General features: G+C 39.3%; 1 protein-coding gene across 2 annotated transcripts in view; it reads right to left on the bottom strand.

The window, feature by feature from the left end:
- Positions 1-338: 338 nt before the first annotated feature.
- LOC138951695 (uncharacterized) overlaps positions 339-17249 on the bottom strand; it is a 43769-nt gene continuing 26858 nt past the window's right edge. For both annotated transcript variants that reach the window (XM_070323253.1, XM_070323254.1), the window contains exon 4: positions 339-4481. In XM_070323253.1, the coding sequence (XP_070179354.1) occupies positions 3360-4481 (1122 nt within the window). In that variant the 3' untranslated portion in view covers positions 339-3359. The remainder of the gene's footprint in view (positions 4482-17249) is intronic.

Below are 17249 nucleotides of genomic sequence, written 5' to 3'. Positions count from 1 at the left end.
AAAAAGCCGGATATGATGTCATCAAAGACATTGATCAAAAACATTTAAAAAAAAAAAGCTGGAGATACCATACTCAGGATCTCTCATGTCAAGTTTCATGAAGATCGGTCCTGTAGTTTTCTCTGAATCGCTCTACACACACACACACACACACACACACACACACACTACTAACACACACACACACACACACACACACACACACACACACACAACTAAATGTAATAACAACAACAACCACACAAACACACACACCTACCTAACAAAACGTGACCCCGCTTCACACGCTCACGGTTCATAACACACTCTCCAAAAGCAATGAAAACACTCCAACAACATTCACAATTTCATCCTTTAATACATCATTCAACGTTTATGGCGTTTTCAAAATATAAAACATTTTTTGAAGAAAAATAACCTTACGACAGAAAATGCTGTCTTTTATTTCAAGTTTAAAAAACATCTATATATATGAAGTTGAGAACCAGTTTGTATCAGACTTTTGAGTTTTACAGAGTATTGCCACAATTTGAAAAAAAAGTTAAGTCGAGAATCTCAAACTATAATATCAAAAGGGTAAGGTAAGATCAGTTTCAACGCATTTTTAAACACGGTTATTCAGACTGAGTGAGTTATAAAAACACACGAAGCTTTGCTTTTTTCTTATTGAAAAAAAACACACCTGTCCGTGCACATGTGTAGATAATACCTATAAGTTTGAGGTTTCACTTGATACTACTGCCATCAGAAGTTTGAACAAAACTCTGCGCTTGAAACACGGGTGCATCACGTGACCGACCTATGAAGTGTCAGACAGTTCTCTCTTGGTTGTTTTTCCTGTTAAATATTTATTGGCGTGCTCCAAAAAGAAAATGAGAAAAAAAAGGAGAAAAAAAAGACAACAACAATGGCTATTAATTTTGAAAACAATACAGAGTATCTCTTACTTTACCTCATTTTTTTCTTAAAGGAAACACCCAAGAAATATGTGTGTCTGTGCAGCAATTAATCAAAGACATTCGTCTGTTCTTGTGATGTTTGGAACTTTACGACATATAGGAGAATATAGGAGAATGTTGGTTATTCGTTTTACAGCTATTTCATTGGCACTGGACAGATTTGGAAGGGTAGGACAAACCAGAAATAGTACAGGGCTGGGGAGTGGCGATGGGAGTGGGGCAGGGGGGATTTCGGGGGTTGGGTGTTAGAGAGAGAGAGAGAGAGAGAGAGAGAGAGAGAGAGAGAGAGAGAGAGAGAGAGAGAGAGAGAGAGAGAGAGAGAGAGAGAGAGAGAGAGAGAGAGAGAATTGCAAGCAAACAGGAAGGGCAACTGACCGCTGGCCATCGAACTTTTCCTTTAACGTGTGTCTTTTTCGCTCAAGTATGACTTTCAAATAGGTATATCAGGAGATGTTTCGAATATATATAAATGTGAGAGAAAAAAAATGGAGGGGTGGGGAAATCGAGATAAACAAGGAGATCACGAGACATGTTCACATTTTGAGGTATAATATCACACTGGTTCAATATTTACAGGTAGAGGTATTCAACAAGATTATTACAATTTCATTGTCAAAAGGAAAGGTTTGGTTTGGGATATGAGACTCTGTTGAAAAGAATACAAGCAAACGACGGAATTTCAACTTCACGGGCAAGATCATTAAACACGAGACAGTGCAAAATACTTTCAAATCACATATTCCAAATTTATTTTGTACAAGTGCTCAATGATGATATGCTTCGGTAAAACGGCATTTCTTTATTCACTCTAGATACAGTTTCATGATATTCAAAATTGGCTGTACAAGAAAGATCATTCATGAAATATAATCACAATCTATTTAATAAAATGTAATGTGCAATTTCCTCACATTGATATAATATATATCAAGATCCATTCTTTTATTCAAAGGTCCAGATACCCTGGGGAGTCACTGGTCAAGAACACCGGCATGCCACCATAACGATAAAGTCAGATTCACAACTGCAAAACATTATCTTGAGTTTTGAAACTCGAGAATAGTCGGATTAATGCTTTTCTGTCAAATTTAAAAATCTTGGGATTTAAAATTCCCTGAGGAAAGTCAAAACATGCACAATAACCGTTAGTAAGACACATCATCTTATAACCGTTAGTAAGACACATCATCTTATCAACGTTTATAATAGTCTAGGCTTGAGCGCTGCGGTCAGTTCCACACCCGGTTGTAAACTTAGTATCACGACAGGTATTGTGGAAAATGAGGTCAGTGCACGACGGCTGTTTAGGAGTGAATAAGCATCACCTCTCATTACATGTCACACTGCCTCACCAATGTCTTTTGTAAAATGTTCTATGATAAACTATGTCTTGCCAAGCGTTCATAGTTAATAGTCTTGGTTCTTCACAATCGACACAAGAGAGAGTTTCCCTGAATTCCAACAGCACAAGTGGAAGTAGCGTACATGTTTGTGTCCGACTTTTCAAGATTAAGACTGCATGAGCTCTGGCACTTGTGGGCACCACATCTACCAGTCACAATGTGTCTCAGAACTTGTGGGCACCAAATGTACCAGTCACAGTTTGTCTTAGAACTTGTGGGGACCAAATCTACCAGTCACAATTTGTCTACCAACTTTACCGGTCACAGTTTGTCTTAGAACTTGTGGGCACCAAATCTACCAGTCACAGTTTGTCTTAGAACGTGTGGGCACCAAATGTACCGGTCACAGTTTGTCTTAGAACTTGCGGGCACCAAATCTACCAGTCACAATTTATCTCAGAACTTGTGGGCAACTGATTTACCAGTCGCATTCTGTCTTAAAACATCCAAAATATACCTAATTTAAGAGTCAGTGTACATCTTTAATGGGGTTTACAGACTCTGTAGATGGCAGATGCACACACCTCTGTAGGTGGCAGATGCACACACCTCTGTATCATTTACGATAGTTTTGCTCGCCAAGCAAGAGAGACACCATTTCCTTTTTGTTCTGCTCTTCACAAGGCACATTCATTTTCCCTCCTATGTACACCATAACTTATAATGCGGCTAATTATTTAAAGCCAGGACTGCCATACAAAATACTCATCTGAAAGCATGCTGATATAAGCCACTTGCACCGACAGTTTCATAGAATCTGATGAGTTCTCCCTGTGTTATCGGGGATTTCCACCGAGCTTGCCATTTCTCGCATGGTCAGTATACGTTAATAAGTGAACGAGACTTGCAAGCTGTTCCACACCAAAGAAAAAGCAGAAGTCTTGAAACTCATGTTTCCATTTGGACTGTTGCCTTTTCCTTGTAATAACCAGATACACAAGGACCTAAAGGGTCTCTTCATACCAGTCCTAGTCTCTACGTTCGGGAGAAAAAGCGTTCAAATGTTCTGTAGAAAGTGTTCCGGCAAGGACGACGTTATGGCGGGGTCAGCAAACACATCGTCCATGGCGCCGTCCTGGTGGAAGATAAGGTCGTTCTGGTTGATCTGCGACAGCAGCTGTGACACCGCGTCGTGCGTCGCCAAGTCGTTCATCATCACGTCATCAGACTGACTCTCCCTGATGACGTCACTGCAATGCTGCTGTTGATGTTGCTGCTGCTGCTGCAGCTGGTCTGAAGGAGCTGTGCTGACGTCAGAAGAGACGGAGGAGATGCTGCGACGGCCGTCAGCGCTAAGGGGAGTGGCGGCTTCTTCTTGAAAGACGCAGGGCCTGAGACTTTCAGGCAGGTAGGCCAGCTCCTCGAGGAGGCTCAAGTGGGTGTCTCCTGCGGCCGACTGTGGCGTGTGTGGCTGGGATGTTGGCACCCCTGCTACCTGTGCCGTGTTGAAAGGTGCTGGCCCTGCAAAATCCACAGCCATCAGGTTATTACCGCTGCCATGGCAGTTGTTGTGGACCGTCGGATGGTGACTCTGCGTGTGGGTTGCATCTCCAAGCTGGTGAGGCTTGTGAGGGCTGTGGCTGCTGTCGTAATTGTGGCTGAACGAGGACAGGTTGTTGCTGTTGTGGTAGTGGTTGTTGTGGTGGTGGTTCGGCGGCTGCTGGTAGCTGCCGACAGCGGGCGAGCACGGGGCGGTCTCGAAGCCACATGGACCTGAACCGGACGACGTCGGGTAGTAGCCAGCCGCCTGAAGACTGCTGTAGCCACCACACTGAGCCTGTGTTGGAGAGGCGTTGCTCTCGCTCACCACGCCCACCTCCGACGCTGAAGACCCGTACACACAGGAATCCGAAGAGACGGGGTGGGAGCCGGAGCCCGGGGATGGCAAACCGTGACAGACAGAACGATGCCCTACGCGGCCTAAAGCTGAGTCTTCTGCGGGTTCTGTCTTGACTTTGGGCGCCAGCGCCTGCAGCGAGGCCGTCTTGCTGTGCGCATGCGTGCACGTGCATGCGTCCCGGTGCGCCTGGAGCACGGTCTGGAGGTGGGATGTTTGCTGACGGAGCTGCTCCACCTCTGTTGTTAACTGCTGATTGTGCGTGATGATCCACTCGTAGTTCTGAAACCAATCAACACGTTGTTTGTCCTTTTAAATAAGTGTTTTTTGTATCAAGGTTTTATTCAAGGTTTTATTCGGCTGAAGGCTCAAAGGGCATCTAAGCTAACACAATACACAGCTAAATCACACACCAAAACGACACACGCACAATAAAGTGCACGCAGGCACAGCAAGCAGTGATCTTAAGTAAGCAACAAAAGAAAACAAATGAACGGTTGTATTGCTTCCTTGGTCGTATCTGGAATTGAACACACGCATTTCTTGACAAAGTGGTTTTATAAATGATTGTATTGCTTCCAAGGCGTTTTTTTTAAAGGGAGTACTTGTACTTCTTTACAACTGTAGTTATTGGATAAATGCTCAGGTTGCTTCTTCGTGAGCGTTAAGCAAATCTGTGCATTTGACAAAGACCAATCTGGCATATACAATAAAGACTCTTTGCAAATATGCAGCCGAGCAATCACAACAAATACAGATCATGTCGTATCGGGAAATGCATTTGTTAAAAACAGATAAACAAAGTAGAAAGAAAATAAGAAGCCTGCGTGAAGGTCCTCCTCACAATTCCTCATACTGTTAAACGTTTTTGTCTCTGGTTGCTTTCAAGATACTTTCCGTCCTTCAAGTGTAAACAAGTGATCGAGCCATAGGATAAAAACACCCTTTCATAATTATGGACTTCTTAAAAAATAAAATCTAAAACAAATCAGCAACACGGCTGATCTTATATCATGGGAATCAAAAAACAAGAAAGGTAGGTTGTTGGAACGTTTGTTATTGACAAAACAATGCATTCACAGATATTTCGACCCAACGGTCTTTTAAGTGAACAGACAAACAAATATTCACACAAAACTTATCTTGACAGTTCTATCAGTTTACGTCCACTCGTCAGGAAGCCGAGCGAATCATATCATGGGAATCAATTGTGTTACTTACACTCGTGTCAGCATGCGAAATTTCTAAGAGTACCCCCCCCCCCCCCCAAAAAAAAAAAAAAAAAAAAAAAAACCCACACACACAAAAAACCACCACCAAACATACAAACAAACAAATGAAGTAGGCAAGTTTTTGAGTTTTGGTATGTGTCCAATTGGTAGGATGCTCACACGCCATGATAAAGATTGAGCAGATCTGTGGCTGTCAAAATACCAATTTACATGGGAAGGAACGAAAGCAGACGAATAAGACACGACACCTATTTAACCGAGAAAAACCACAGAGCTAAATCAGTTTACATAATCACGGTGTCAACTGATTCCGTTCATCCACCGGATGTTTCCGTTCATACAGCCTCATTTTCGTCACTTGCTTGGGGAAAAACGTTGTGGTAAGTCGTGTGGGCAGTGCGTTTGTGTGATATTGAAAGAATAAGGTAGCGAAATGGTTGGGCTATGTGTACTCTCAGGTGTTTGAATGTTCGAATGTTTTTCCTGTGTTAGTATGCTTGCAGATTGTATTGATGTAGTGTTTGAGTTTCGTTGTTCACTTGTGTGCTGAATGCTGCTGCACATGCTTTTGCTTTGCTTTGTATGTATTATGTATGTTTGTCATTGTAAAGCGCTTTGAGAATGTAAAGCGCTCTATAAATCTCCCATATTATTATTATTATTATTACGATAAGTACCAAGGTGCTAGTAATCCTAATGATAACACACGCGGGCCGAACGTGGTAGAATTGCCAGATTTTTTTACATTTTCTTGTTTTTCTCGCTCTGTTATCGAATCTGACCCCTGATTTGCACATGATCACCAAAACCATTTAGTCACCTGGCTGGCTATAGTGGGAGGGTTACTTTTGGTGGTCACATTAGATATTATGTTTTTTGGAAAGTTCGTTTTATTTGCAGCCACAGTTCGGTAAACGACAAATGGCTAAACCCAACCACCTAAGAATGAGAAGCGTTTTTGTAACATGACCCATATTCTGCAATAATGCAGCCATGACGCAGGGGGTAGGTTACAAAAAAACGTCATGTACCGCTTGACTGCATACGGATATAAGCAAATTATACCTTAAACGAAAGCTAAAGATTGTTGCCATCAGGCAGCAAGTAAAATGCCTAATTCGTATACACAGTTTTATTTTTAACAACATCTGTATAACATGCGGACGACAAAACAGGAAATGCCATTTTCTCAATCGATATGTATAGCTAACTGAACGCCTGGTTGAAACCGCAATCAAAAACATCTTGAAAATTGTTTATTCTCACAGCTAGAATTATTTTACATCAACAATTGTTAATTTACCGAGGAAAACAACAGTCATATAAGATAAATAATGGATGATTCTGAATCAACTCCGAAAACCGAACCGGGTCGAAGCAAAAAAGAGTTTACACATACACAGGCTTGAAAAAGGATAATTTGGTTCAATCTGTTAGATTTTTACCCATAACGTTAAAGATCAGCTCAATATAAAAGGAAAGTGATCATTGTAAAAGGATTTTGCTATCGCAAAATAATTCAACTTCCGGTTTTACCACATGGCGTCCATAATATTATCAATTTATTACATAGCGTGCATTTGTCAGAAATTATACTAAATGTTAGAAGCGATCTTAAAGTGAAAGTAACGTTTTATAAAAGTATGCGCATTTACTTATTGATTGATATATGACTAAAATAATGGACATGTAATTTAAACGTACAAAACGACATTTTGTACACTACCTCTCTAAAAAAACGCGACTATGACCGACCGATATGTATGTGTAAATTAGGTCATTGTTACTGATGAAAACGGGTTTTCTTTAAAAGATAACACGCAAACTGTGAAGTTCAAGGCCATAAATGATTTTAGTGCGACTTCTTCAAAACAGGTCTGTTTTTCACTCCACCAGTTTCAGTTTTAATAAAATATATGTATAGCTGTCATTTTCAAAAAACCTTATCTGCAATTCACTTAACCAAATACACCATGAACCCAGAAGATATTAGAGTGAGACACTTTACAGTGAAATATGTTATGATTCCCCTTATTTCAAAATATATGCATTTTAATTGGCAGACACGATTCACGTCGTAGGTACGTGTCGTCTGGTGAGGCAACTGTTAGCATTTTTTGTCGTAAGAATTGACATTTTTAAACATAAATCATGGACAAAAAACTAATTCTGCAAAAAGTGCAGGTTTTCCTGGTATAGTCAGTTAAAGCATCTTAAAATTCAAGAAATTGTGCAATTACGTGTATGTATTTGAAATGGCAGACAATATTGAATGAAAGTGATTTTTGACTGATTGAAACCCTACCCCCACTAACAAAATGGGCCCTGAGATTAGGGGTGTTAGTTAAAGATGACTGAATAATGGCTATGCTTTTCCCCTAAAGTATTCAAAACCTAAACATATACATAGGCAAGATGTTCTACGTTAACACAATTAACTTTTTAAACATATACATATGCTTAGTACACGATACTTCCGGTTTTTCTACCGGATGACTTATACATTTAGGGGGTAAACACCTTATCGTAGAAAAAGCTTTATTTTCAAAAAGTGCAAGTAATTATTAAAAATCATACATAATATTTATATATAGGAGTTAATTTTCCTTCGAAAGTCATTTGTTTCAAGTGGCAGACAATGTCAGTTGGAGAGTTACATGTACGTAAAGCGTATAACTGTTGTCTGTGATTAGTGCATTGTGGACACATTGGCACCATTTGATCCTAAATGCTAAACGATGTCGTGATCATACCACAGTTTTAGGATAATTTTACATCGCATCGATTACTAAATTGATGGTAGAATTTCACTGATAAATTCTATTTCTGGTAGCGTCAGTGCCGTTATCTTTTTCTTTTTGTAATAAGGTAATAACGAATGAACCACGTGTCACACTCTTATGCTAGTCTTTAAATGACAATTCCAATTCTAGTAAGTTAAAAGGCATGTATTGCGCGTTACATACATTTATACCCCCCCCCCCCCCCCCCAGGATTACAATGCAAGTAAACACATATAAAGAGATAGTAACGTTTTACATGGTTACACGTTCAGTAGTGAACGTAACGTGTGGTTTAACAAAATTACTTGCACATACAATAGTGAAGTCTGTCTGTGTGTCTTTGTTTGTGTGTTTGTCTATGTCTGTCTGTGTGTTCGTATGTTTGTCTCTCCCTCTGTCTGTCTATCAGTCTGTCTATCTCTCTCTTTCTCTCTGTGTCTCTGTCTGTCTGTCTGTGTGTCTCTCTCTCTCTCTCTCTCTCTCTCTCTCTCTCTCTCTCTCTCTCTCTCTCTCTCTCTCTCTCTCTCTCTCTCTCTGCGAGGTAGGTGCACTTAAAGAGAAAGCAATACAGAAAGAAATGCATTTCTCTACCAAGAATGAAGTTTGTCTGTCTGTGTGTTTGTGTGCGTGTTTTTTTGGTTGCGTAAGTGTTTCTCTATAAGCATCTCTACGTCTTTGTTCGCGTACATAAGTGCGTGCGTGCATGTGTGGGTGTTTCTGTGTCGGTTTGTCTCACTGTGTGTATGTCTATCATTTTGTCGGTATGTTTGTGTATGTGTCTTTGTGTGTGTGTGTGTGTGTGTGTGTGTGTGTGTGTGTGTGTGTGTGTGTGTGTGCGTGCGCGTGCGTGCGTTCGTGCGTGAGTGCGCGCGCGCGTGTGTGTGTGTGCGTGCGTGTGTGTGTGCATGTGTGTGCGTGTGTAAGTTTGTGTGTGTGTGTGTGTGTGTGATTGCAATTATTCCTCCTTTTTACATTTAGTCAAGTTTTGACAAAATGTTTTAACATAGAGGGGGGAATCGAGACGAGGGTCGTGGTGTAGCGCGCTGGATTGGTAGTGCGCTGGATTTGTATTCAGTTGGCCGCTGTCAGCGCGAGTTCGATCCCAGGTTCGGCGGAAATTTATTTCACAGAGTCAACTTTGTGTGCAGACTCTCTTCGGTGTCCGAACCACCCCCCGTGTATACTACATTGGGTGTGCACGTTAAAGATACCACGATTGACAAAAGGGTCTTTCCTGGCAAAATTGCTTAGGCACAGTTAATAATTGTCTTCCATACCCGTGTGACTTGGAATAAGGCCGTGAAAGGTAAATATGCGCCGACATGGCTGCAATCTACTGGCCGTATAAAATTTCATCTCACACGGCATCACTGCAGAGCGCCTAGAACTGTACCCACGGAATATGCGCGATATAAGCCTCATTGATTGATATGTGTGTGTGTGTGTGTGTCTGTCTGTCTGTGTGTGTGTGTAGAGCGATTCAGACTAAACTACTGGACCGATCTTTATGAAATTTGACATGAGAGTTCCTGGAAATGATATCCCCAGATGTTTTTTTAATTTTTTGGATAAATGTATTTGATGACGTCATATCCGGCTTTTCGTGAAAGTTAAGGCGGCACTGTTCCGCTCTTATTTTTCAATTAAATTGGTTGAAATTTTGGTCAAGTAATCTTCGACAAAGCCCAGACTTCGGTATTGCATTTCAGCTTGGTGGCTTAAAGATTAATCAATGACTTTGGTCATTAATAATCTGAAAATTGTAAAAAAAATATTTATTTTATAAAACGATTCAAATTTACGTTCATCGTATTTTCCATCATTTTATGATTCCAAAAACATATAAATATGTTATATTTGGATTAAAAACAAGCTCTGAAAATTAAAAATATAAAAATTATTATCAAAATTAAATTTTCGTAATCAATTTAAAAACACTTTCATCTTATTCCTTGTTGGTTCTTGATTCCAAAAACATATAGATATGATATGTTTGGATTAAAAACACGCTCAGAAAGTTAAAACGAAGAGAGGTACAGAAAAGCGTGCTATCCTTCTCAGCGCAACTACTACCCCGCTCTTCTTGTCAATTTCACAAAAATAAACAGATAATGACGTCATTTTAAGTGGCACAAACGTGTACATGAATGCCTTCCCTTTCGAATGATTTACAGTTATAGAATTTCTGTCAAGCGGTTTAAGTTTTATGTCCGTTTTATGAACCCAACCCTCAAAACAAGAATAGTAACGCCAAAGAAGGAAAACATACACACAAACCAACGTTTTTCTCTCCGGTGGTTTGGAATATTGCCCCAAAACTTTAGATTTAGTGTTGTGGTGTTAAAATCTATCAGAAAAATGTGTTTGCTAACGTGACGCCAAAAAGTAACCAAAACGGTCCTTAGCCGACTGACTAATTGCCTGTTTCGACATTTCGCTTGAACAGAAGTTTATAGAAACCCATGGCTTTTGTACAATCACTTGTCTTTTGAAAACATGCAGATTCCGTTCATACACCATGTTTCCGGTCGTACTACAAGTTCTGTGTATTCCAATCGTCTTCAAATAGCACAAAGTACGAATGCGTGTGATATTGGACCTATGTGAACCATAAGATGAATTGAATTTTATTTGCAAAAAAAAGTGTTGTGTCCGTTCGTACTGATTTTGACGACAAAATGTGTCCGTTCGTACCACTTTCATCAAATTGTTTCCTTTCGTACGCGTTTTATGACGTTCGTGATTTTGGTAGAAAGCTTGTGCAATTAGCATTTTTATACCCCTAATTCGTCTTATGTATAATCCATAATTCATGTTGTTCATGAGTGCAACAACACGCGACTGTGGCTTTTCTGGTGCAATACCATCCGATCCTTGTTTTAAAATCTTACTGAAGAGCAAACATTTTGATATAAAGAGTGTCTTCGTCCAGTTTCCTTACACAATGTCATTTCAAAGATCTGAACTTATGTGAAACCTGTTCAAAATATGTACTCTTTATTTCTTGAAATTTCAGATGTGCCACTCAGAAAAAAAGCAGATGCTGTGTGCTAAAATCGTTATAATCAGGTGATAGGTCAACACACTTTTAAATGTATCTCTCGAAATGCAATTTAACAAAACAAAATTTCTGCTCATTATTATCACTGGTTAAGCAAATGGCATGACAGGAGTAAATACAAATGTACATGTCACTTATTTCAGTCTTAGTTGCAAAGCAAGCAAAACTGCATAAATCAATCTTCGTTCTTTTCAAAACACCCAGAAAGCTCCGTCACCGAACAAATTACTGAAAAGCGTACGAACGGAAACAATTTGATGAAAGTAGTACGAACGGACACATTTTGTCATCAAAATCAGTATGAACGGACACAACACTGTTTTTTGCAAATTCAATTCATCTTATGGTTCACATAGGTCCAATATCACACGCATTCGTACATTGTGCTATCTGACAACCATTGGAACACACAGAACTTGTAGTGGGGACCTGTTTCGCTCTGACAAGTGATTGTACAAAAGCCATGGGTTTCTATAAGCTTCTGTTCAAGCGAAATGTCGTAACAGGCAATGGTTTTGGTGACCATGTGCAAATCAGGGGTCAGATTCGATAACAGAGCGAGCAATACAAGAAAATGTTAAAAAATCTGGCAATTCTGCCACGTTCGGCCCGCGTGTGTTATCATGAGGATTACTAGCACCTTGGTACTTATCGTACACATAGCCCAACCAATTCGCTACCTTATTCTTTCAATATCACACAAGCGCGCTGCCCACACGACTTAGCACAACGTTTTTCCCCAAGCAAGTGACGAAAATGAGGCTGTATGAACGGAAACATCCTGCGGATGAACGGAAACATCCGGTGTATGAACGGAATCAGTTGACACACCGTGTTAATGAGCAAATCCAAAAACAAAGAGACTGCCAACGTTCCAAAAATTGTAAAAAAAAAAATATATATATAAAAAAACAACAACAACAAAGATTCGCTTGCGGCTTCGTGGCAGGCGGGAACAAAAATCAGCCATATCAGTTTTCGTTATTAATTGTTTGTCTGTGCACTTAAAAGACCGTTGGGTCGATACATTTGTGAATGAATTGTTTTGTCAATAACAAACGTTCTAACAACCTACCTTTCTTGTTTTTACATTTAGTCAACGGTTTTGACTAAATATTTTAACATCGAGGGGGAATCGAAACGAGGGTGGTGGTGTATGTGCGTGTGTGTGTGTGTGTGTGTGTGTGTGTGTGTGTGTCTGTGTGTGTGTGTGTGTGTGTGTGTAGAGCGATTCAGACTAAACTACTGGACCGATCTTTATGAAATTTGACATGAGAGTTCCTGGGTATGAAATCCCCGAACGTTTTTTTCATTTTTTTGATAAATGTCTTTGATGACGTCATATCCGGCTTTTCGTGAAAGTTGAGGCGGCACTGTCACGCCCTCATTTTTCAACCAAATTGGTTCAAATTTTGGTCAAGTAATCTTCGACGAAGCCCGGGGTTCGGTATTGCATTTCAGCTTGGTGGCTTAAAAATTAATTAATGACTTTGGTCATTAAAAATCGGAAAATTGTAAAAAAAAATAAAAATGTCTAAAACGATCCAAATTTACGTTTATCTTATTCTCCATCATTTGCTGATTCCAAAAACATATAAATATGTTATATTCGGATTAAAAACAAGCTCTGAAAATTAAATATATAAAAATTATTATCAAAATTAAATTGTCCAAATCAATTTAAAAACACTTTCATCTTATTCCTTGTCGGTTCCTGATTCCAAAAACATATAGATATGATATGTTTGGATTAAAAACACGCTCAGAAAGTTAAAACAAAGAGAGGTACAGAAAAGCGTGCTATCCTTCTTAGCGCAACTACTACCCCGCTCTTCTTGTCAATTTCACTGCCTTTGCCATGAGCGGTGGACTGACGATGATACGAGTATACGGTCTTGCTGAAAAATGGCAGCTACTTGACTAAATATTGTATTTTCGCCTTACGCGACTTGTGTACTTTTGTAAACATGCCAGAAATATACAGCCTATATCTACAGTCTGGTTGTTATGCCTGTGTGTGTGTGTGTGTGTGTGTCTGTGCGTGTGTGTGTGTGTGTGTGTGTCACGGTGTGTGTGTGTGTGTGTGCGTGTGTGTGTGTGTGTGTGCGTGTGTGTGTGTGTGTGTGTGTGCGTGTGTGTGTGTGTGTGTGTGTGTGTGTGTGTGTGTGTCACGGTGTGTATGTGTGTCTGTGTCTGTGTCTGTGTGTCTGAGTGTGTTTGTTGGCTGAATTAATCATTAAATGACACTAATGTAATTCAGCGATATTTCTTTTCAAGACTTATTTTTGATGGTGCATTATCTCTCTTGATTTGAGTTTGATTGTTTGTTTGTTTGCTTGTTTGTTTGTTGGTGACGGAGGCGACAGAGAAGGATTGATGTCACACCGACCTTTTGTGCTGGTGTGTCATTGAACTATATACTTACTATGTAATAATGACGTATGCCACATCTACCTGACAAGGCAATGATATATCTAATTAACCACCCAGACTCACGCATAAACAGGACACCATAATGCAAATATCTGCATCCGTCACAGCTGAGCTATCGCGAAACACACAGTACAGGGGACATTCATTTTCCAGATTTCGTAAATCAATGCGGTATTTCCAGATTTCGTTTCGCAAACAAACTAAACAAGTCGCGTAAGGCGAAAATACAATATTTAGTCAAGTAGCTGTCGAACTCACAGAATGAAACTGAACGCAACGCAACGCAGCAAGACCGTATACTCGTAGCATCGTCACTCCACCGCCCGTGGCAAAGGCAGTGCACGTGGAATTGACAAGAAGAGCGGGGTATTCGTTGCGCTAAGAAGGATAGCACGCTTTTCTGTACCTCTCTTTGTTTTAACTTTCTGAGCGTGTTTTTAATCCAAACATATCATATCTATATATTTTTGGAATCAGGAACCGACAAGGAATAAGATGAAAGTGCTTTTAAATTGATTTCGAAAAAAAAAATTTGATAATAATTTTTATATATTTAATTTTCAGAGCTTGTTTTTAATCCGAATATAACATATTTATATGTTTTTGGAATCAGCAAATGATGGAGAATAAGATAAACGTAAATTTGGATCGTTTTATAAATTTTTATTTTTTTTTACAATTTTCAGATTTTTAATGACCAAAGTCATTAATTAATTTTTAAGCCACCAAGCTGAAATGCAATACCGAACCCCGGGCTTCGTTGAAGAGTACTTGACCAAAATTTCAACCAATTTGGTTGAAAACTGAGGGCGTGACAGTGCCGCCTCAACTTTCACGAAAAGCCGGATATGACGTCATCAAAGACATTTATCAAAAAAATGAAAAAAAGTTCGGGGATTTCATACCCAGGAACTCTCATGTCAAATTTCATAAAGATCGGTCCAGTAGTTTAGTCTGAATCGCTCTACACACACACACACACACACGCACGCACACACATACGCACATACACCACGACCCTCGTTTCGATTCCCCCTCGATGTTAAAATATTTAGTCAAAACTTGACTAAATATAAAAAGGGGAAACAAACTAAAAAATCAATCATTTGACACGAATCATTACCTCCACAGCCTGTTTGACGTTCATTACATGAACAATCTAATCCCTCATGAAAATCAAATAGTGTATCCACTGCGGAGAGAACTAGCCCATTAATAATTACATGGAGAGAAAAAAGGGTTGAAAACAAAAAAGGAAAAAAAACAACAGGAAAACAACCTGTCGCACAGTCCTTCTCGCGTAAACAATTCATTCGGTTCACTATCTCGGATCGTGTTCGGTTTTCATGTGCGATAAAGTCATCCCTCCATATTGACACACACCATGTACAAATGTACAGCCTTTGGTTGACTTCTGTACAGAATGGGAATTGTTCGATGAATTGATTTATTAACAGCCACTCGTGTCCATTTGAGAAATAAATTCATTTAAAAAATATCTAACTCCGCACAGGAAATGGTCAGGATATTGTGTTTCGGTATGTGTCCAAGTTGAGAGATGGTCTTATCTCATGCAAAAGCCTGGTCAGATCTGAGGAAGCTAGTAGAGCTGTTTTTACGAGAAAGACTATGCTTACAATACAAAGACATCAATCACAAAATTCAAACTCTGCACAGGAAGAGGTCAGGATATTGTGTTTTGGTATGTGACCAAGTGGAGGGATGGATGGTCTTATCCCATGCGAAAGCCTGCAGGCCAGATCTGAGGTATAACGAGTAGTGCTGTTTTTACGAGAAAAATTGTGCCTTCAGAGAAATCAATCCAAAAAAAATTCAAACTTTGCGCAGGGAGTGGTCAGGATATTGTGTTTTGGTATGTGTCCAAGTGGACCAGATATGAGGTATAGCGAGTAGAGCTGTTTTTACGAGAAAAACTGTGCCTTTAGAGAAATCAATCAAAAAATTCAAACTCTGCTCAGGGAGTGGTCAGGATATTGTGTTTTGGTATGTGTCCAAGTGGACCAGATCTGAGGTATAGCGAGTATAGCTGTTTTTACGAGAAAAACTGTGCCCTCAGAGACATCAATCAGGTAAAAAAAAAATACTGTCTACTCATGCAATCACGTGCAGTGCAACTTGTGACCCATTTCATGTTTTACTATTCTGTTTACTTTCCTTGGTTCTGTGTCGATTTGGTATTTTAGTGTTGCACCTGCAGTCGGGTAAAATATCAGGATGGTATTTTTTCGTTTTATTTGGTTGTGATATATTCCATTTTACTTCGTTGTGTGTCAATTCATTTTCTCTTTGTTCTGTACTTGTCGGGTAAAATATCAGTACAATCTTTTTTTTTTTTTTTTTGATATTCTGTTTAATTGTACTTCGTTTTCTGTCAATACATGTTATTTCCGTTATATGTCTGTTGGTTATATTTATATGAGCAGTTACAGTTGTTCGTGCGGCATTATATGTAGTGTATTTGTTGTTTTAGTGATAATGTGATAATGTATATAAACATCAAGGGCTGTTTTCAGAATTGTTGATAACATGTTCTGTTTGATTAAGGGTATTCAGCTGGTATTTCCTTGTTTTCACTACCTATTTTATTCATGTTTTTATTACTTAGTTGGTGGAAGAATTTTTTGTAATGTATGTTTGATGGTGTATGCTTTTAATTAAGCGTTGTTGACTATGAATGTAGATGTAAATGCTTGTATAACTGTGTTTTAATTTTAAATGTGTCAAGCGCAAAGAGCATAATTGTAAAGTTATGATGTTGCGCTATATAAATGCTCATTTATTATTATTATTATTATTAATATTATTTAAGTTATTGAGACATCCCAGTGCACTAAGGGATTTATAGAGCAAATCGAGAAAATTCATTATTGAACGAAGCGCATAGCGCTGAGTTCAATAATTATTTTCGAGATTTGCTCTATAAATCCCTTAGTGCACTGGGATTGTTTCAATAACGATATTGTCAGTACCGCCAGAGAAAAAAGAAGATTCAAAACGCACACTTTGCTACGCGCATTTGGATAGGCGTAACTGTGTGGTCAGGTAGGATCTACTTTTATGTGGGCTGTCTGAAGTGTGTCGTGCGTTCGTCACACGCAAACTCTTGTTTTAATTTCTGTTGGTAAATTCCAGTGTAGCGTTAAGCTAAAAAGTGATGATCTTTCATAGAGACCTCATTTTAACTCGGAGAAAGGACTATGCTCTTAATTATTTGCGATTCGAAACCTTCATCGAGCTTCGACAGACTTGACTGTGCAGAGTTTTGCCCCTTTGCCAAGGTCGACGGAAAGCACATTTTCAAAATAAATGATTCTCGAGTGGTATCTTCACTCATCGGGGAGTCTGGTACTAAATATGAACGGTAAGAATGCTCTGAACCCTACACGTATTATATACCCATCGTTTTATCGTTCACATTTGCCCAACATGTTAATTTGCTGAACGGGATTTATGTCGTCTGCTAGTGCTACGCACTGCACTGAGTTTCATTTCAAAAACAAAAATTGCTCGTCTCGTTGCA

The sequence above is a fragment of the Littorina saxatilis genome, linkage group LG17 (genome assembly GCF_037325665.1).
Source record: "Littorina saxatilis isolate snail1 linkage group LG17, US_GU_Lsax_2.0, whole genome shotgun sequence".
NCBI lineage: Eukaryota > Metazoa > Mollusca > Gastropoda > Littorinimorpha > Littorinidae > Littorina > Littorina saxatilis.
This window is presented reverse-complemented; position numbering and strand designations above follow the sequence as displayed.